This window comes from Molossus molossus, unplaced genomic scaffold (genome assembly GCF_014108415.1).
Source record: "Molossus molossus isolate mMolMol1 unplaced genomic scaffold, mMolMol1.p scaffold_m16_p_14, whole genome shotgun sequence".
NCBI classification, from domain to species: Eukaryota; Metazoa; Chordata; class Mammalia; order Chiroptera; family Molossidae; genus Molossus; species Molossus molossus.
Genome location: NW_023425349.1, coordinates 3,961,275 through 3,983,512, shown reverse-complemented (window position 1 = coordinate 3,983,512; position 22,238 = coordinate 3,961,275). Strand labels below are relative to the sequence as shown.

Genomic DNA, 22,238 nt, shown 5'->3' with positions numbered 1-22,238 from the left:
CAGGATGTCCCCAGAGTGCGGGCTGACCTTGATAGCGCATTTTAAGGCCCAGCAGCCCAAACTGCCTCCAAACAGACAGCATCCAGTGCTTTCCACACTGAGCAGACTTGGAGACGTGATATAGCTAATGTCTCAGGAAGCTAGAAATAAGCATAATCCGTATATTACTGAAAATTCCTCTGTATCTACCACGATCGAGGACTATCACAGCGAATGGTGCACTAGATCAAAGTCCATTCTAAAGACTCAAGATGGAGACAAAGCCATTTCCTCCTCATGCCTGCTCTCACATCACTGAGGTCACTGTAGCTGTCAGAGCTTAGAACAGATTTCAGGACAGGTGAACAGAGAAACTGGCTCACTGCTTCTTGATCACTTCTAACCTTAAATAGGGACTTTCTGGGCCAAAATCTGTGGGTTATTAACAGCCTACACGGCAGAGAGAGAGACACAGACATATCAAAAGACCGATAAAATTACTTTCCATTCCAGGAAAGAACAGAAAGATTTAAAGAGAGAAACAGTGTTTCACTAACAGTGTTGGTTGGGAATGGCACAGTGTGAAATAGTAACAACCCTGAAGCTCTCTTTGTTATGCAAAGGGGATTAAAAAGGTCCAGCTTCTATTCAAGGAGCTTTCGACACAACCGCTCATCTCTTTTCTTCCTTTGCCCAGTAATGGCCGGAGTGATGTAATAACCACACTACCTAGCTGTCTTCCTGGATAAGAGCATCTTGTAAAGGAGAAATGCAATTAGAGTATGCAATGAAATACAGTTTTTAAACTGATTCTGCAGGCTGCCACATTTGACGTCATGCTTAATGGCCAGGTTCTTTATTATAGTTTTCTATTTTATACAAGTTCTTTTTGATTCAGTACCTATAGGAGACATCGAGTTTTTAATTTTAGTCTATACCACAACAGGCCTGAGACAAACACAGGACAGAGCAGCCGGAGCGAGGCCATCACCAGCCAGAAATGGCTCGAGTGCCATGTGATGGGCTGGCAGCAGGCTCCTTCACCTACCTTGCCCTCCTGATTCCCTCCATGACCCCTGGCGGATCCTACCCACTCCAGAGACTTCCCCTGCCAACCCTACACTGCTGATTCCCAAAACCTTGTTTCTTTAATAACAACCCGAGCTCCAGACCCATATTTTTAAAAACATTTTACTGTGAAAATTTTCCAATTTACACAAAAGCAGATAAAACAGTATAATGAGCTCATCAACAGCATTATGTTCTCACCATCCAGTTTCAACAATTAGCAACTATTTTTATCACCCCCTCCCCAACATGTCGGAGAAGGGAGAGGCTGGGTGTTCCAGCGCGAAGCAAGTCCATCCTATTTCACCCAGGGAAATGAGCACCTCGCTACACTAAGGCTTCACTGAAACAGGACTCATTATCTTTCTCATCTGCTTACAGACAGGACTTCTGCCCCTGCAGGCTCCCAGGTGACCAGGCCGACACCCAGCCTCACTAAGGCTGCGTACATGCCTGCAGAGTGAAAAGTAAAACACACATGCACAGGGAGCAAAGGTCCAGACAGAAGGTCTAGAAAGTAAGCCAGGATGCAGGACTTCCACCTGGCTTCCTGCCACGGGCCAGCACTTGCATGGGTGAAGCAAGGGAGCAAAGGATCCTCCTGTCCCTCTAAAGCCTCCCGATCCTGCCCCGCCCCAGACTGCAGTGTGAGGCTAGTCGCTGAACTAAATCTGGTTCTCTCAAGGGGAGAAGAGGATCTTTTACAACATATATATGCTAATGAAGCATAACGACATAGAGCATTTAAAACAAAATGCCCCTCTATTTATTCTCCATAGACAGATTATTACATTAATATTTATGAGGGACTCCTCCTTTATTTCTCCCAGATAGTTTCCTCCTGCCCAGAGAGAAGGGATAAGATAAGTAATATGAACCAATTAGCTTTTAAACAGCTGCAAAGGACTGCCGTAGTTATCCGCATTCTGCTCCTTGATTCATCTTCCTAATACACCCCTTTCCACAGTGCCCTGCTCCGGAGCCCCCGGCCTGCTGCTCCCCGCAGTGCATCTGCAAGGCCTCTGCCTGGCTTGAGGGCCCGACCTCTGCCTTGGCCTCCGGACAATCACATCTGTCCTCACTCAGCAGGGCCAGACCCATGCAATTCCAAACCCTCACCCGCAGGCATTTCTGTCTGTCCAAATGGCACCAGTTCCTGGCATTTAAACACCCAGTGCTCACTCCCCCGATTTACTGAGACATGGGCAGTACTCTCACGCAGGTCCTGGACAGCTTGTGAAGAGGTGTCCCCGCTTCCTCCACAGGGCCGTGTGCGTGTCTATGCGTGTGTCACAGCATAAGGAGCACTCGCCTTGAGGACTCCTTCGTTCCCCATCAGCACCTGAGCCGAGCTGAGGCAGCAGAGGGCACAGAGCCCTGCCCAAGGTCTCCAGTCTAAGCAGAGCACAGGGCAGGCGGTGGCGAGTGCCGTGGGAGAGCGACAAGGTGCCAGCCTCACAGGGGGCCGAACTGAAGGTCTTTCTGCCCCGTCACTGGCCGCGCGCTTCCTTCCCCAGCCAATGACACAGGCTGAGAGACACGCTCCTTCCCTACCGGCCAGGAACCTAAGCACATACACACAGAGAACAGGACATTTCAAGAACTGTTTCTGAATGTCTTCTCCGGGCTCTGGAATGAGAAACTAACAGAGCAAGGAGAACAAGGCAGCAGTGAAGACTGCTGAACACAGAAGGAAGAATACTCTACCCTCGGCCTCAAAATGCCTTCTGATTCTACTTCAAGGCAAATGGAAAACAGACCGATGTGAACAGCAACCCAGAAAAAAGGCAGGTGAGCGAGAAGATGAAATGGGCTGTGCAGTTCACTTCACAACCGCCCGGGCAGGGCCCTGGCTTCCGTTCCCACTGCGGGCGGCAGTGAGGCCGACTTCCAACAGCCCTGAACTCCAGGTACCTGACCACAGTGGGGTTTTCTGTCACTGTGTCAAGAAGGCGTGACAACACTTTCTAGTGTTCTCACCTTTTCCCAGCTACAATTATAACACCTTAAAAATAACTACTACTTTCTACCAACCTTGAACCCTGAAGAAAAAAACTGGCTGAACTCAATGGGACCTCTGTTGGCAGAGACAGAGAGCCACAGGACCGCGGACCCAGGTGGGAGCCGAGCTGGGAAGCGCACCCAAGCCCGGGACGCACAGACTGGCAGCGTTTCCTGAGGCAGGGCTGCGCCCTCCACCATTCCTGGAGACGGCTCCAGTCTTGGAGGGAAAAGGCAAAAGAAGTACTGAGCAGACAGCTTAAACCCGGGGCTAATAATGAGCTCCGCAGTGTCGGTTATTGGAAACTGATCTCTTCCTTATTAATATGGTCCCGCAACGGACAGAAAGATCTCTCCATGTTCTAGAGTGCAAACAATGTTTTAATCTTTAATTATATTCTCAATTTCAACCCTTCTGGAGAGTTATAGCCACGAAGGCCAAGGATTATTTCTTTATTACACAGCCTCTCAGTGGTATTTAATGAATACTGTTACTTAATACTCGCCAATGGGAGAAAGGAGGATTTAGCGAACTTCTACCTAAGTTTTGATGACTTTTTCTAAAACTCAGGAAACTTACAGCTGCAAAGCTCTCTGTGTCCTTTCGGGGACTCCCAGGACAGGCAACGCACCTGCTCTGCTCCCAGCCCGAGCTCGGGGAGTCCACCTGGGTCACACGCATCCCGAAAGGGGGATTCAGGAAACGCTCTGGGTTTCCAAAGTTCATGGCGACAGCCAGTCTGCTCCTCATCTGTCATTTATTCACTGTTTCTCTGCTCAAAGACAAAGTCAGCCCCAATGAAAAGAAATGCCAAATATTCTTCTTTGTGGCTCCTATGAGCATCTAAGTTAAATTTAGTGTCAACTTAACAAATTCTGCTCTCAACAAAATATCCAGACCCTCAGGAGGCAAAACAAAGCCCAAGTAATCAAGACAACTGGGTCCCTGAAGGAAGTAGGTCCACAGTCCCTATTCAAATGACACTTACATGGTGGCTTTTGTAATGGTAGAGCAGCTAGAGAAACCTAGGGTTTCCTGTCTGTGTGGCTGAGGAAACATTCCCATAAAAAGGTCTTGAGCCCGGCCAGTGTGTCTCAATGGCTTGAGTGTCCTCCAATGGACTGAGAGGTCCCAGTTCGATTCCCAGTCAGGGCACATGCCTGGGTTCTGGGCTCAATCCCCAGTAGGAGGTGTGCAGGAGGCAGCGGATTCATGTTTCTCACTCACATCGATGTTTCTCTCTCTCTCTAAAAAAAGTCAATAGAAACTTAAAAAAAAAAAGTAGTCTTGTAAGTCAGCAACAGAAGAGAGAATGACGTAATGGCCAGGAAGCTATGGGAGGAGCCTCTGGGTTCAGTACGCGTCATCCTGCCAAGTATGTGCCTTGCTCGGTTTCAATATCAGTGACCACGAGAAGCTCCGCCCTCATCCACATGATGCCCCAGGAGAGGTTCGTGCCGCTGCCCTGCTCTGGGACTGCTGCTGGCTTCATGTCAGCGGACAACACGCGCCTCTGCCTCCCAGGGACAGCAGCGGCGCTCACAGCGCAGCTCGAGAGTCCAGTCATCTGCAGGAGCACCGTGTCATGTCAAGTCGGTGATCTTCTTGGGAATTAGTGGGCAAGGCGGAGGCAGAAAATGAATCTCTTTCAATTAACTCCCGGAGCCAAACAAGTGGCTGTACTGAAGGCAATGTCATTCAAACACTGGACCCCTGGGTGTGCATGCGCGTCATTATCCCTGTTACCTCTGAATCGGTGGCATGTCTTCCAGCCACTCTTGTCCCTGCACGCTGCTTGTGTTGTTACTCCAACCTGAGGCAGGTCATCCAAGAACAGAAAAGGGAGATGAAGACGCCCACACTCACCAAGGTACTGACGATACTCAAGCAGATGGCAGGGTTCAGGAAATGCCACTGGGAGGCTCCAGCGAACACCACGCAATGTGCTTCAGCAAGAAAATGGACCAGACCACTGACACACAGAACGTACATGAATCTCCAACACCACGTGGAGCCAAAGAAGCCAGAAAGAAAACTGTTGTGCATGACACCATTTCTGTGGGATTCAGCAAGAGGCAAAACTAGGGTACAGGGACAGAAATCAGACAGCGGTTGCATGGGGGGGTAAGAAACCACAGCCAAGCCCTGTCGACTCACTCAAGTTCTGCTGTAGAGAGGAGACGGGAGGTGGGCGCCAGAATAAGTGAAACTATGAGCTGGGCGTTCTTTTTTTTATCCTCACCCAAGGACATTTCTCCACTTTCTGTTCAGATAGAGTGGGAGGGGGAGAGGGGAAGAGAGAGAGAAAGAAAGAGAGAGAGAAACATTGATGTGAAAGGGACACATCGAGTGGCTGCCTCCCACACGACCCAACCAGGGCCGGGGACAAACTGCAACCAAGGTACACGCCCTTAGCGGGAACCAAACCCAGGTGGACCGCAGGCTGACGCTCTAACCACTGAGTCAAACCGGCCAGGGCGAGCTGGGCGTTCTTAACGAAGACGGGTTTGGGGTAAGCATGTTTCCACTCCCCCAGGACTGCCCCAGGACAAAGGGGACTGTCGATAATGCGGAGAAAGGAAACCGATGCAGCTGTGGCTTGGGGCCAGCGAGGGCTGTGCTCTGGGCGACGAGACAGGCAGCCTTGAAAGGAGACGTCCCTTGATTTAGCAGGCAGGACCTTTTCAAGAAAGATAACGTGATACTAAAGAAATAGCCTGTCTCCACAACTTCCAGGGGATGAAGGTAATATTTTTTAAAATAACCTTTCTGTAAAACAATTTATTTTTATTCCCTCAAACATAAATGAGTTCTGTGTGTGCAGAATAAGAACACAGAGGAGCCTTCAACTCTGCTACCGCCGAAAGCCAGCACTGGTCAGACAGAGCCACTCAGCCCGGAGTCCCGGCCACCCAACGTGGCGTAGAGCTGAAGGCCAACACCCCACCAGCACCACGTACACCAAACAACGCATCACAAAGCTGAGACTGCTATCAGGTCCCTACATCTGACAGACTGAATACAAAGATATCTCAATATGTAACTTACACATCAAACAAGACAGCCATTGTCCAGACTGATAGCAATTCTACAAGGGTCAGAAGCCCAACAATGTGAACCCAGCATCAGGGCACACAGCTCCTTTAGGAAAATGATAGCACCCCTTCTCTAAGACTTCCTAGGAACACTCGGGAGTCGGGGGAGCGAGCTCATTCATCAGTGCCTCTGAAAGCCAATGTGATAAAAGATCTTTCAACATGAACATCTTTGTCTTCTCAAAAGCTTCTTTAGAGGGGAAGCTAGATATGAATCGTTAATCCCACAGATCACTAACCCTGGGGAGCACGGGCAGCCTGCGCCCTGCACTTTAAAAGCAAGCACACCGTACGAAAGGGTGCGCGCCTCCGGCCTGTGGTCTCGCACTCAGGCAGAGCCGGTGCTTCTGCCGCGGCCTAACTGCCCCGCAGCCGCTGCCAGGAGCCGACGCCCAAACCCCGCTGCCACCGCGCTAACAGCCATGCAGAGTTCCCGAGGCGGGCGAGCGAGGGCCCAGCCACGGGTCCGCCACTGCCTCGTCCACTGTGTGGAATCCAAACCTTTCCTTAGAATCCTGTAGGCCCACGCAAGAGAGCATCGAGCTTTCTCAAGCCTCTGTCCTCCACACTGCAGAGGGACACCCTGGTGAAGAGTGGCTGGGTCTCTCAGCACCCTGCCCATGGCATCCGGGGCACATCGGGGCCACCTCGTTAGACATGGCACACTTCACTGTGACTCCCTCCTACTTTTTGTTCCTGTTCCCACTAGCACTTCCTGAAAGCGACAACTCTCTTACTCGTCTCCCAATCCCCAGCACAGGCAGAGAAGACCCTGAGTAGGTGTTTGCTGAGAAAGAGCTGAATGGGGCTTCCAGGCTCTGCATCCCTCCCTCTGTGCAACGTCTCTCCTCCTGGCGACTCTGACACACCTTCCTGCAGAAGGGAGGGTCTCCTGCCCTCCCAGGAGGTCCATCAGACTCGCTTCTAACAGACGGGAAGACACTGGTGCAACGTGTCTTCTGCGGCCAAGTCACCCAGGGAAGAGGGAGCTCCGCTGGCTCTTTCTCTTAGGTCACTTGCTGTGGAAGAAGTCGCCACAAGTCAGGAGGACACTCAAGCACCCTGTGGAGAGGCGTACATGGAGAGGAACTGGGTCTCCCATTAAAAGCCAGCACCCTCTTGCCCGCCATGTGAGTGAACCACCTTGGAAGTGACTTTCGAATCCCAGTCCTTCCTTCAGACAACTGCGGCCCTGGCCAATGTCACACTGCAGTCTACGAGAAGCTCTGAGCCAGAACCCAGATTCCGATGCACAGAAATGTGAGAGACTGCGTTTACCGTTGTTAAACCACTAAGTTTTGGAGTAACCTGTTACACAGCAATAGACAACTAATGTAGCAACCTTGAAGGATTTAGGTGTTGTTTTATAAGGGAGTCAAGGGATTTTCTTAATGGCAAAGTTATTTTATAGTTATGTTGTACTTACAACAAGAATTTGTAATTAGTCTTCTACAGAATACAACCATAACACGGGTGATTAATATACAAAATAACATGGGTGATTAAGTATTCTATAGATCAAATTATACTACCTTAAAATCTAACAAATATACTCAATAAATATTGAGATGTGATACAGAACAATATGACAATACAATCCTTTTTAAGTTGTTTTTTTATTTTTAAAAATTATATGTTACATATGCATAGAAAAAGTCTAGAACAATATCCATCAACACCTTAACAATAACTTTCTCAGGGTGAAAGTATTATTTTTTTCCTTTTTGCTCTCTTTCTATTTCCCAAAATCTACAATAATGTATCTATTACGAGTGTCCCAGCTTAAATCACCAAGCCCTATAATCCAATTAAGCCAGCAGTTATGTCTCGTTGGTGTTTCTATCCTGACATCTAACACAATAAGTGGCACATAGTAGATGCTCAATAAAAGTGCACTGACTGACCTTCAGATATAGATCTTGTCTACTGGACAGTAGTTCTATAAAGGGATTCCAGGATAATGTGAGCCCGAAAAGCTCAATGATGTGAAAAGGCAACAGTCAATTTTCACAGGAAATAGGCTACTAACTATAGGAAATCATTTCAATGTTGTATTCTTAGGACAAAGTAACCACTTTTCTCTTTCAAACTAAGTATTTTGAGTGACTTACTATAAATGTATAATGACAGTTGTGAACACCTCTTTTTTTTCTGGCATGAGAACAGAGTCTGTTGATTGCCTCGGTGCTTAAAATAGTTTCTAAGTGTCCTCATAATAGCATGTCACCTGTAAACAGGTTTCAAGCCAATGCAAATTAACAAATGGTGAACAGATGGACTAAGCACGGACTTTTGTCAAGAGAGAGTTAGTAACATACACTTTTTGGCTCCAATCTTAGGGGACCATTAGAAAGTCTTTCACTTCTCGCCAACACCTTGCCTCAGTAGACAATCCATGCAGGGAAAATGACAAGCTACAAGGCCCATTAGAATGCTGAGAGTGAGATTTACAGAATCACCACATCAACACATGAGAAACAACAGAGCAACGCTCCTTAAGAAGCTTTCTGCCAAACAGTGGAAACCGTCCTGTATCATTCAAAGAATGGTCCCTGCTGTCTGGAAGATGCAGCGCCCATGCCTACAGCAGACAAAAAATAACCTGTTGAGGCTGGTTGGCTATGTTCATTCTATCCTGGAAACAAATGTTAATTGAGAAGAAAATCAAAGAAATGGTCTGAGTGTCCACTGGCACAAGAACAAGTCCTTAGAGTCACCCCTGTAACCTCCCCAACTCCTCACTGGCCTTTCTCCTCCTCATCCTCCCAGTTTCCACCTAATGTCATCTCGGAGAGGCCTTCCTAGACCACCTGATTTAGACAGTTTCCCCCACTCCCACCACCCTTCGTGTTCCCGCCCTAAACACCAATCACAACCAGAAAGTATTGTATTATTGTATTCATTCATTTGTTTAGGGGTGTGTGTTTTTTTTGGTCTTTTTTCCCCAGTAAACAAAAAGCTTCAAAAAGATGGGACCATGTCTGTCTTGCTTATTATTTTATCCCCAGAGCCTAGGATAGTGCCTGGCACAGAGTAGGTACAATACATGTTTGTTAATCAAACAGAAAATAAATGAAGGCAAATAACTGAGTTTCACCTGCAAATACTCCTTTGGATTAGAAATGTAAAATGTAGTTTGTAACTGAGGATGTAAATGGTACAAAATAACCTAACAGGTATATGAATGAATCAATTGTGGCATTTCAGAAGGAATACTATACAGCTACAAAAAGAACAAACAACCTGGATGAATCTAATAGATACTATGTTGAGTGGGAAAAGAGCTGATACAAAATATTACCTATTGCATGATCCATTAATACAAAGTTCAAGAACAAGTTAAGTTCAAGCACGAAGTTGGAATAGCGTTAAACTAGGGGAGGGAGGTGGCACATGAACAGACTGGAGCCATGAGGAAGGACCCTATGGGATTCAGGCAGTGGTGGCCACATAGCTTGATCTGGGTGGAGCTACATGGAAGTGTACATGTGTAAAAAAATTATCAAGCTGTACACTTTGTGAATCTTACAGTTATCTCCCCTGTTTAAAAAAAGAAGAGCACATATGTTCCTATTTAAAAAGAAAACAAGTGAGCCCAAACTGATCCTGATGCCATCCCCACCAGGTTCTCTAGGTGGCCTGCAGCTTATCAACACGCGCTCCTCACTGTCTAGTTGGTAAAATAAGGACAACTGTTCTTACCCTCTGCCCACGATGGGAATGTGACAAGGAAACACAGAATAAGCTATGAGGAAGCTTAAAATCCTAGGTGGAAAAGTCACACACAAAACATGTACACTATGAACTGAATTATAACTGCCTCATTTGAAAGCTATGTAAAATGTGTTACCTTACATGCTGGGTTTTCTCATTTTAACAGATATTTTTTAAAACGGAAACATCAATCTCACAAAAATAACTCTCAATTAGGCAAACACAAGCACACAGTAGAGCTGGCCCAGGACAGAGCAGAGCACTTGTTCAGCCCGGTACTCACTGAGGAGGTAAGACAAGAGTGGTGGGCTGCGCCTTGGGTCTCCGTTTCGCAGACACTCCCATCTGGTTAGCAGAACGTTTCAACGACTGTTGATTCAGAAGGCCAGATGCCAGACCTGCATGGTACTGCAACTGCACAGAGACATGACAAAAGGGTAAGAAAAGTAACGTTTGGGAAAGGCAGGACAAGCGATACTAAACTAGCAATACTTGCTACATCTTACCCCTTTCCATGTTTTAAATAATTTCAAATACAACTGCTAAAGTTTTGCTTCAAGGAATGTACTCTGAGAGAGACAGTCAGAAAAAAAAACAGGAAAAGAAACATGAACAAGGTTGCGCAGCACCACATTCCACAGTGATGAAGAACTGGATGTGATCAAAATGCCCAACGATAACTGGGAAATTGATTAGAATATAAAAAGAACTTTACATCATTCTATTGAAGAGAAAAAAACCAAACAGGTTACATTTTAAAAAATGCTCTCCAGCCCTGGCAGGTTTGGCTCAATGGTAGAGCAACTGCTGTGGACCAAAGAGTCGTGGGTTCGATTTTGGTCAAGGGCACGTACCTTGGTTGCAGTTAGTCCCTGGCCCTGGTCAGGGTCGTGCAGGAGGCAACCAAATCGATGTGTCTCTCTCAGGTCAATGTTTCTCTGTCTCTCTCTCTCCCACTATATCTGAAGATAAAAATGGAAAAAAGTATTCTCGGGTGAGGATTTAAAAAAAAAAAAAAAAAAAAAGTTCTCTAAAATATAAATAGTGCATTTCTAAGTAGTAGAGTAATTTTTACTTTCTTTATTTTTTTTACTACTATTCATACGTGCTTTATGGAAATGGTTATAAAGCCAATGACATTTTTTATAAAAGATCCATTAGTTCTTAAAGATAAATTAGTTCTAGAAACCCACTACTGTCATGTCTTGCTTATAATAAAAACCACCTAACTCGTAGTCTACTGCAGTAAACCAGGAGCATAACCAGAAGCACAGGATACTGTTTTCAGTGGTTAGGATATAAGTATCAACCATAATAAGCAAAGGAGGATCTTTCACAAGAATGTATACAAATGAACACAGACTCCCTGAAAAGGAGAGGAAGAAGTTAATTTCATGGAAGCAGCATACTTTCAATGGGCTGAGGGCCAGCTTCCTTTGCTTTGTTCTGGACAAACTGCTGAGCTTTGAGATTACTTAGGACAGATCATTTTACTTCTCTAGACCTTAATTTCTCTATTGGAAAAGAGAAGTGATACTGCCAAATTCTAAACCAAACAAGACTTTAAAAAATCCACTTTATTGAGTTATGACATAAAATAAAAAGCACACATTTTAAGTGTACAGTTGGATGAGTTTTGATCATGAATATATCTGTAAAACTGTCACCCAAATCAAGATACAGAAATTTTCCATCACTGCAGAAACTTCCCTTATGTCCCAGAGCAGATAATCCCCCAGCCCCCAAATCCTACCACCAGCATCTTTTGATTTAAATATAACGAATTCTCACTGGTTGACAAATGATGCTTGTATCCCATTTGACATGTAATAGTGACTCCTCTCTTCCTTTTTTAATCCCATACATTTTGTATTTTAGATCATAAGAGTTGTCATCAATCTGTCTATAATAAAATTATCCTTGAAAGGTATTCCAATTTTAAACAGATGTAAACAAAACATTCAAATGTGAAAATGCCAACCAAGCTAAGAATTTGGATTGAGGCTATTTATAACATCTAGTAAGTCTTTCTCCTTTCTCAAATTAAGACTTGTTTGGTCTTTCAAACATTTATTTAGAATTAACTGAACATACAAATAGTAATTTATTCTGAAGCTCTGAATCAATTTCTTTTCAAAATGGTCTTCAAAGGATAGATTTCCTTTGCAGAGTCAGCTACGCTGCGGCTCATGGTAATGAAACTGGTGACCACCGTTTAAAAGGGGCTGGGGCCTGGATGCAAAGGGTAATAACGTTCTGAAAAATAAATGGCCTCACCTAAAGCCATTGGGCTGCACACAAATAGAGAATGAAAGAAAACAAAACCCAATGAAATGATCTGCTTCTTGCAAGTGGCTATAAAAGTGAAGATATCCAGTCACCCAGTAAGACTGAAATGTCTGTGTTTGGAGCATCCATATTGCTTTTTTAACAGCCTCTTGATTTACGTGGTCGATTTGCTGCGGGAGCCTTATGGCTGCACAATACAAGACAAAGATCTATCACATTCATAATAAAAATGGAGCTCCTCTCATGGTGGAAGGGGGGGGGCATAATTTGGCTTTAACAACTCATCTTAGACCAATGAATTTTGCTCAAATTTGTTTTTCTCCTACAGAGTTCTTAAATGGGAAATCAATGGAAGCAAGGGACAGTACAAGTTTGAAAGACAATGTTTCAAAATGTCAGCTACTTGGGTTTCGATCTTCCCCAACAGAATTTGCAATGAGTGCAATATGCATGGGGCTTTATGGAATTAAAGGGAAAGACAGCTTGGCAGGGGTCCCCTCCTGGCTCAGGGAGCAGACTCTCCTTTTGGCTCTCCTCTGCTCTGTATCTTGTTAGGGTCCATGCAAGCTCAGCCATTCCGGCCCTGCTGACTCTCTGAGTGGAAGAGGCCTGCTAACTAGGCAGAGTGGCAGGGTGATTTTGCCCACCTGGCATCATTTCAATCATTTGCTCAAACAAACAAACAAAAGAAAACCACAACAGCAGAAATGCATGCTGGCTGCCGTCTGTCTTTGGAAGGGTCCCTCTAAAGCCTCTGGCTTCTTGGACAGCCTCAATGTACACTGCAGCCCTAAGGGCACATGTAGGTGGAGGACTCCTCTTCCCAGAAACAAAGTCTGCCCTTGAAAGCTGCCTCACCGTGACTGAGCGACATTTGTTAATCCTGTATACTTACCCCAGTTTCCAGGAACACTGCTCCGACTGTCAGGATCTATAAGGGGCCCATTAAATATTTACCGAACCATCTTTATAATGGGAGAAAAGGTCAAAGTTAATAAAACTGACAGGCAGCTCCTGTCCAACTGGATTTATACATTATTTAAGCACCAAATACACCATTCCATGGAACAGTTTAGATCGGAGAAGACTCTTGGAACACGTTCACTCAGCCAATGGTTTTAAAACAGCAGAAGGAAGTCCAAAGCTAATCCATAAATTAACATTAAGAACACATTACTCCCCCCCCCCCCAAATACTGCCCTAAGTTTTCAATTAGATTCCGTTATATTTTCTGTAAAAACATACTTCAATAAACACACTTTGCTCCAAACATCTGCGGCGTGGAAAGAGCTCTGTTTCAAAAAGCAACTTATCAAAGTCCTAATGTGATTTTTCTATCCGAGATCAGTTCCCCACTAACCAGCAAGAATAAAATGGAAGGAGAAAAAGCAAATGTCTTCCTTTAACCCCCACATCTTTTAGAGGGGGGGGGGGGGCTTTACTAAGTGGTAAGTTACCACTCGGTCCTACCAGTAGTTTCGGTGTTCTCTGGATTTTGAGAACATTTCTCTCGGTTCCAACTTTGCTGTCTATTAATGTCCACCTTCTATTTCCTATGACTGACCTGGGATTTTTCTGTCAGTTCTCAACCTAAATAAAGCCCTTTCTAATCAATGTCTGCTAGTTACCTCTATACATGGGAAAATGTCAATAATTCATAAAGATCTGGGGAAAACACCATTTAGAATTAGGAAAACCTTGATTTGCTGAACAGTTTTTAAATTAACACTGGTTTAGTAATATTTAACATGCAAAGGTGCCAAGCGTTGCCAGGTAGGGGTCCTGGTACACTCTAACGGCCAGACCAAGAGCCTGTGTAATGAGAAATGACACCTCAGAAACGTGCCCCTGGGCTGTGCTGCTAACAGGGCCGTGTGATCGTGCACGTCGCACGTCTGTCTCTGCAGCACCAGGTGCGCCCCTCTCGCGATGGCCCTGCTCTAGTCTGACCAGCTGGATCTCTAACGGAGTCACGTGGGTGTTTCGGTTCACCACAAAGCAGTGACGTGACGTCTCTACAAATCCACACAGTGCTAACAAGCCTTTTGTTTCTGGGTAGCCTATGTCTTTTTGGAATCTGTTTTTAAAGTTCGAACTATTATGGCCCAAATTCTATTAGCTTTAATAGGGTTCAAATTACAAACACCATATACTGGAAGGAAATGATATGAAGGCAAATCCTAAAAAGCAGGATTCAAATGCATAGTTTCTGGATTAAATGTTGGGTTCAGAAAAATCAGATGAGCGATTACCTACCCTCCTTAGTTTTCTACTTGCTTCAAGTCTTCCACACTGTTCTCAATGCTTCTAGCTGCTCCGAAATAAAGGATAGACTTTGCAATGGACAGAAGTTTGAGAAGAAAACAGAAGGAAATTCATCATACCGACCACATTCGATGTACTAATTAAGCCAGTAGCGTTCAATTAGGCCTGGGACATAAAAGCTGCCGAGTGTGCTAGGCCCTCCCTGGGGGCCAGGGCACAGCAGATCTTCATGCAGCATCACCCTACCCCTGCCATATGGCCCAAATCCCAGTTTAATAAAACCTAACTTTCAAAAAAAATCTCAAAACTTGTAAGCCAGATCAATCAAGGTATGATTCTTGCCACTATGAAAGTCATTATTTCCTTTTCTGGGATTCACCAAAAGCTTCTTGGGTGGGTGGGTGGGTGCTGGAGGGGAGGGGAATCTCTTAACCTTAAGGCATAATTCAATTTTTTTTATTTTCTATTTATTTATTTATTGTACATGCCCCTAGCAGGAACCAAACCCGGGACTATTTGGTCCGCACGCTGACGCTCCAACCGCTAAGCCAAACCAGCCAGGGCCAATTTATTTTTAAAAATCACTTTACGTACTCTAGAAGACACAGTGATACTTCCAGTATCTAAACCTTTTGGCTGAAGAATGAGACACAACTAAATGATCACAAATCCTGTCTGGCTGAGACCAGAGGGCTCACAGGAGGGGAGAAGAGATCAAGAGGCCGGGAGGCTCGCCCTCTCCTCCTCCTGGCCCCCAGGCCAGCTTCCCCTCTCCAAGCACAAAGCTCCTGCCTATAGGAGGACCTGGCACCCAGGAAGGAGAGTCTTGTGTGATTTTATGGTCCAACATGAAGCTGGTCACTATGGAGACCTTGTGGGAGAAGACCTTGCTACTGATCACTCTATGTTCTCTACAATGTCCAGGATACTGCGCTGCATATGGGTGACACTAATGATTCTGTCCACTGATGAGTGGACGGGCAGGTTAGTGTAACTGCTGTGGCCTGGCCTGACCTGTCACTGCGGTGAATCTAGGCAACAGAATGGAGGCATCAGAAAGTCCTCCTAAGGCTGGCCTCTAGAAAAAGAACACACACTCCTTTGCAAGTGCTCACTGTCACTACAGAGCCATGAAGGAATCCTTCTTCCTCTTATTCCAATTGCCCCCAAAGGCAGGTACGTCTGCAACCCTATGCAGACTTCAGTTCAATGACTGCATGTGGACTACTTCAAGTGATAGAACTCTAACGTCAGACAAAGCCTTAGAGAAACCAACTCCACACCCATCTTACACTAGAGGAGACGCCAGCCTGGGAGAGGTGACTAGCCCAAGGTCACACAGATCTGATGAAGAGAGCAGGCCATTCAGCAGGCACCTGCGGGGACACTGTGCTGCATCCTTCCGCTGCAGGAATTGGGGCATCTGCCATCCGCCCCAGAAATGAGACACCCTGTTCTTCCTGCACAGGGACCCCGGCTGTGCTCACGGAGCTGTGACGTCAGCGCCACAGCGTCTGCTGGCTCTCTTCACTCTGGTCTCTTTTGAGCACTGAGGTGTCGCCTGCTTCTCCCTTCCTGACTCCAGTCACATCTAAAGCAGGAAGTTTGGGGTAGTCTATATCTTACCATTTTAAGGTTTTAATATCATTCAGGGTTAAAATACACACGCACAGACACAGACACAGACACACACACACACACACACATCTTAGAGAAAAGATATTAGAGAAATGTCACGATTGTCAGAAAATCTAAATTCTAGACTCAGCTGTACCACATTTAACCTTCCTAGCAGCTTTGATATTGTATGATGGGGCCATTATGCTACTGCCTATTGGGTTTTTATAAATTCTTTTATTGTCCTGAGAATCCTCATGTATCGTCTGTTTTCACTTAGGGGTTCTCTTTGAAAATCTGTGTAATACCTCACGACAGCAACAAGAAAGGACATCATCCATGTAGTATCATTTCCCAGTCAGAACACTGACCAAAACAGCCAGAGTTGGTTAGCAACAGAACATGGCAAAGCTCACAACCCCCACCCAAAGATACATGACACCTGGATCGAGTCACACCCCATGCGGCAGGGATGTGTGCAAGTGGTGGGGGAGGAGGGCTAATGTGAGATTCTCATACAGACCTGTTATTTCCTCTAAACCATTCAACTTCCAACGAGAATCAAGATTCGTGCAAACCCAGGAAGACTTCATCACCACTTTGAGTTGCAAAGACCTTTGTCCCTCATTACTGAAAGATGTTTTGCTTGCAGCTAATGAGAAAGAACCATGTATTATGACAAAGCTCTGGTTCTTCTTTTGAACATAACTCTAAGGAGAGAAACAAGCAAGCTTGCCTGGTAGTATCTGTGCCAAGGAAACAGCGACAGAAAAACACCATCAATCTAATTGTTTTGTTTGGATTTGTATCTAAACATTAGATAATGGTATTGGCTTCTTTCCTTCTTTTATCTCCCAACGCTTCTTTCAAATAGCCAATATTATTTTTAAAAAGAAAAACAACCTTAGATTTGAGCTTTTATGGGTAAATGATCTTTTTATTTGGTCAAAACAACATCAATAAACCATAAGAAGGAAGCCTCCAATTTATTTGCCTATTTGTTCTCTCCTGGAAGTGGGTTGCAGGCCTTTCAATTACTGCGAAAGCAGGGCACCAAGTCAGGGCCGAGCTCCTGCCCCACGGCAGCGTCACTGACACGCGAAGCCCCATTCAGGTCTCTTTCTTCCCACATACAAATCCTCAATGTCCCAGCTTCACGAGCTGTCAAAGGCGTAAACAGAGAGGATGAAGAGCAGGGTCTCCTTTCTTAAGTATCTGTAATGTATGGGGTCATTTGGAACGGTTCCCCTGGAACACCCCAGAACTCACACCTTTATTAATAGGTCCGTCTCACAACTGGTCCCGTTTACACTACAGCTGCATGCGTGTCAAAGATGCCAGTCAGCTGGAAGAGATAGCACTCGTATCTGCACAGACTCAGTAACAAAGCAAACTGTGCATGTGGCTAAAAATGGAGGAAACGGCCTTCAGAGGAACTGTTTGTAAAGAGAGAAGGAAGACAGAAGAAAGCAAAAAGCAGAAACTGAAAGAAAAGACAGAAAGGCGTACACAAGTGTTGATGTCTCCCCGTCTCTAGTTGGGCACCTTGCATTTCATACCAGGCTCTCAACCTATGTGCCCCACATGGCCCTAGAGAGTGATGCACAGGTCATAAAGAAAGACCATGTTGGAGGGTCACCTGGCCACTTAAGAAGGTGCAGGCAGAAAACAGAAATAAAATCAAGGCAAAGCCCTGACAAGGCACCAGACAGCACCTAACAAACAGAGTATAGAAGGATGGCGACAGCAGGTGGGGACAGGCCCTCTGAAGAAAGACAACATGGCGGCACCCTGTTCGCCTATGCTCCACACAGAAGAAGTCCATGTTCAAGGGCCACCATGCTCCTGTCTACAGCTAAGCCCAACCCAGCCAGAATAACTGTCCACTTACATACTACACTGTATACCCAACCAAAACAGAATGTGTCCCTGACATTTCTCTGTTACTGACCAAGACAGAAGCAAAAGGGAAGAATGATACATGCTGGAATTATCTTTAAACTTCCACCAGCAATGCCGATTACTAGGTTTTTTTTAAAAATCAAAAGTGCGTGTGTGTTTACATTCAATATTATTTTGTATTAGTCTCTAAAGTACTGCATAGCGGTTAGACAATCATATACTTTACAAAGCATCCCTGATATTTCCAGTACCCACCTGGTACCATACACAGTTATTATAACATTATTACTATATTCCCTGTGCTGTACTTACTGAACACTAGTTTTTAAATGCATACTTAAGGCCTGGATCAACAGTCTAAAAAGTAAAGCTAGAATTATGTCTAAGGCTCCTTCCAACATTAAAATTCTATAATGCTATAAATATTTCTCCATGAGAATGCAGTCTGAACTTGACTTCCTAGTATAAAAATCAACATTGGTAAAATCTGAATATACTTGTTAAATGCAAACATTTCACTAGTCCCCTGAAGTCTCTGACGAAGGCGGCCAGTGAGGGGGAGGAAAGGGCTCTCTGCGTGCGATGCCTGTTTCGTCTTGAAACCCGTGCTGTGCTGGAAGCCTAGCAGGTACCATGTTTACTGACACACAGTAGCCCAGTTTTCAGCCGAGACACAAGGGAAAGGAAAGGCACTGGGGCTTCTGTGTCTCGGGTCTCGACACTGAGCGCACGGCACTAGTCACCTGCCTCCTTATCACTGGAACGATTTCAGTCAAGAGACCAGCAACCATGGCTTTTTAAAAAATTACCAATCTGATAAATACAACATTGTAATTGGAGTACTAACAGCTTTTTTATGAGCAGTAAAAGTGATCCCTATGTGCCTCCTCATCAGTTTGGCCTCAGGTGGAGAGTTTAGGTCTTTCTCCCAGTGCCGTGAGATGACGACCCCTGACCCCTGCTGCAGGCACCGCCTCGATGTCACCAGCAGACGCAGCCTCATCAGCTCCTCCGCTTCCTGCCTTAAACCCGTCAGCGAAGGAGCAACCGCTGCAAACCCGGCCAGCAGGCCCTCCACCCCGCTGTAGGAAGAGGTGGGACAGGAGGAAGGCAGTGCACACAGAACACTCCGCGGGAGGAGGAGGGAAACTGCGCCAAGCCATCCTTGACTCGGAAAGACACACAGCTATGATGTCAGACAAATGGAAACGACCAGGAGTGGAAGCCAGGGAGCACTGGCGGCCTGTGAGAACAGAAGTCAAGAAACCGGAGAAAGCATTTAGGAAGACACATTTTTTATTGATCATGTTTAACAACTGCCTTTTCCCTTCAAGAACAGGAGGAGCAGAGCCTGGTGGACTCCTAGTGGGCAATGGGTCCAAGCAGCCGCAGAGGCTAACACTCTGGAGGCAGTGCGGCCTCTTGGGTAGGAGAAGGACTGTGTGGTCAGACTGCCCTGAGGTCTACCCCAGCTCAACCAAGAGTGTTCTAGACATTGCTGGGTGTCTCTTCTCCCCTCTGAGGCTGTTTTTTCTGCAGCCCAACGTGGGAAATAAAAAAGTTGATCTCATCAGGACAAAGCTGTTTTCTTGTCGACTGAGCACACTCCCTAAGGCAGGCTTTACCCCGTCTCATAACATCCCCTGGAAGGAGTCTTGTCAGCCTCCTTTTACAGTGGAGAAGCAGGAGAACAGTGGAACTAAGTGTGTGGTGCGAGCAGAAGCCTTGAGCACAGTGCCCTGCGCACTGCACACCACGACAGGGCTGTTCTCGTGGGCATCAGAAGTCACTGTCTCAGAAACTCACCTCTGACGACGCCGGCAATGACTGGATTTTTGCAAAACTGATTAGAATCATCATCTTTAAGTCAAATACTGTAGTCCCAAACACGTTAGACAATAAACTGGTGTCAAGGGGAAAAAAAAGAACCCACGAGGCTGTTCTGAGAGAGCAGCTGTGCTGAGGAGGAACCCCAGCAGAGGGCTGCAGCTGAGGAGGCTGCAGCGCAGGGGGACACCGCGTGAGCGCAGGGGGACACTGTGAGCTCTCTGCACGAAAGGCAACCCAGAGGGACAGTGGGACGTGTCTTCTAATACACCGTGGAGGTTGTTCTTTTTAATCTACACAATCTAAAGCCAGGGAGCTGGCTCAACCTTAACGCATTAAACAACAAAGTCAGGAAGTACTTCTTACTCGGCTAACAAAGTACTCAGCCTAGAAGATTAAAGTCTCTCCCAGACTCCCAGAGTATTGTTTTCCTTTTTCATAAGGCAATTGAGGTTTTATTGCTGGTTTAAGTCTGACTTAATTGTCTGCAGGAAGTATGAGAAAAGGCAAAGCAGGCATCAGCCTACATGGTAGGATTTTCCTACAATGAATATGGGCTTATGATTTCTTTCTTCTGTAAGAAAAAGAGCAAAAGTCACACATACTAACAGTGGGTAGGGTATGTTTCTGGCTAAAAATGAACGGCAGATCAGAGTGAATTTTCTACTGATCAACATTGCCTTGGTGTGATTTCTACTCTACTTAGTCTAACTGAGAAAGCAGGGATGTAGTCGGCTGTCTGGATATATGTCATAGAACCCTACCTAACCAAATGTGCAACCTTGGGTGAGTTACTCTGTTCCAGAGCCTAGTTCTCTCCTCTTTATGGGGATAATACTGCTACTTAGTATCACTTCATTACTCTAAAAGTGACCTGGGATATTTCACTGAGCAAAACCACACTCAAGTTCTTGGAGTCGGTGAGGGTTAAGTACATGAAAGTGCTGAGCAAAGTGGCTGGCACACAGTACACGCTCAATAAATGTTAACTGATTATTAACAGGCTGAGGTTGTCGGGCCATAAACAATTAGACTGAGCTTAGGGGTGACGGAGCCAATAACTGGAAGGCCTTGCTTCTGACAAAAACAAACACAAAACACTCCCGCCTCCGAAAAAAGAAAGAAAAAACAACTCTTCGAGGAAATCAACGAGTGGCAAACAGGCCTGCTTGGGGAAGGATGTGAGAAAGGGGAATACACAGGAATGGCTGGACTGAAAGAGAGCTGGGCCCCCGCTCAATGTGCAAGTCACTTATTCCCATGATGCTTTGCAGCCTTACTCAAGTTTCTAAATTCTGCTGAACAAGCCAACCAACCAAAATGGGGATCAGCAGCAGCTAGCTAGGAATGTCTAAGAAGGCATATTAACAACACACCATGCTCATCCAGAAGAAGACCCAAATGTGAGAAGCAGCCTTGTTTGGGACCAGGGGTGGGACAACAGGCAATCGGTACCACGTCCAATGTGTCCTTTCTATCCACAATTCTCAAATAGGCTGCCTTTCCCCTTAAGTACCCAGCATGCAAGGAGCTGAGAAAAGTTAAAGCTTGTTCCAGCCAGTCCAAAAGCCGTTCTGAACCACCTTTTATTGGGCTGACCACTGTATATTATAGTATGCTTTTCTGTGTGTCTATCTTCACTCTTTTTCTAAACCAGTTGCCACAGAGTCAAAACTCTCATACAATTCTACAGGACCCACAGGTCTAGCCTAGGGGCCTACGTGGAAGTTCAGTGAGTGTTTGCCGAGAATGGGATGGCTTGATGGACACAGAGCATAGTGCTAGACATGGAGAGACACGAAAAACATGTCCTCTGTCTTTAGAAGGTCACGGTCTGCTAGAAGGTAAGTTCATAAGAGTGGATAAGAGCCGCACAGCACTCCCTGGCCTCCCTTGCTCTATCCCCAGTGTCTTAAACAGTGCTTGGCATAACAATAAAAGAACAATAACAATAGTGTCAGCCAATGCATATATAGGACTCGCTGTGAAGCAGGTGCTACTCTAATTCAAGTCGATTAATCTACACAACCACCCCATGAGGTAGATACTATTGTCTCTATTTCACAGATGAGGAAATTGAGGCACGAAGGTAAGTGGCTTGCCCAAGGTCATAGAGCTAGTGACAGGGTCAGGGTTGGAATCTGGACAGTCTGGCTGCAGGGTCCCTGCTCTGTAACCACTACACTTCCGGCCTCCCCAGAACTTAGCATGTTCTCTGTAAGTATTTTTTAAGTAAATGAATACATAACTGAACATCAAAGTATGGCAGGAATTTGGATTCAGAACCCTCTTCATGCATAAGGTCCCTAAGAAGAGGTAAGGATGATGGGAATCTACTGCCTCCCCGTTACCAGCGTGGTCTTTCCACGTTGCCACGAGCAGTCACAGGGAGTTAATAATGCTCTGTTGTGTAGCTCCGTGGGCAGTGGAGAAAACAGGAGATGTGTCCACACCAGGCCTCTTAGAAAATGGGAACCCAG

The 22,238-nt window shown here is 45.7% G+C and overlaps 1 protein-coding gene across 5 annotated transcripts in view; it reads right to left on the bottom strand.

Annotated features, from left to right (window-relative positions):
- Positions 1–22,238, bottom strand: part of MED27 (mediator complex subunit 27) — a 178,759-nt gene that overhangs the window by 106,397 nt on the left and 50,124 nt on the right. For all 5 annotated transcript variants that reach the window (XM_036260792.1, XM_036260794.1, XM_036260793.1 and 2 more), the window contains exon 3: positions 10,142–10,272. In XM_036260792.1, the coding sequence (XP_036116685.1) occupies positions 10,142–10,272 (131 nt within the window). The remainder of the gene's footprint in view (positions 1–10,141; positions 10,273–22,238) is intronic.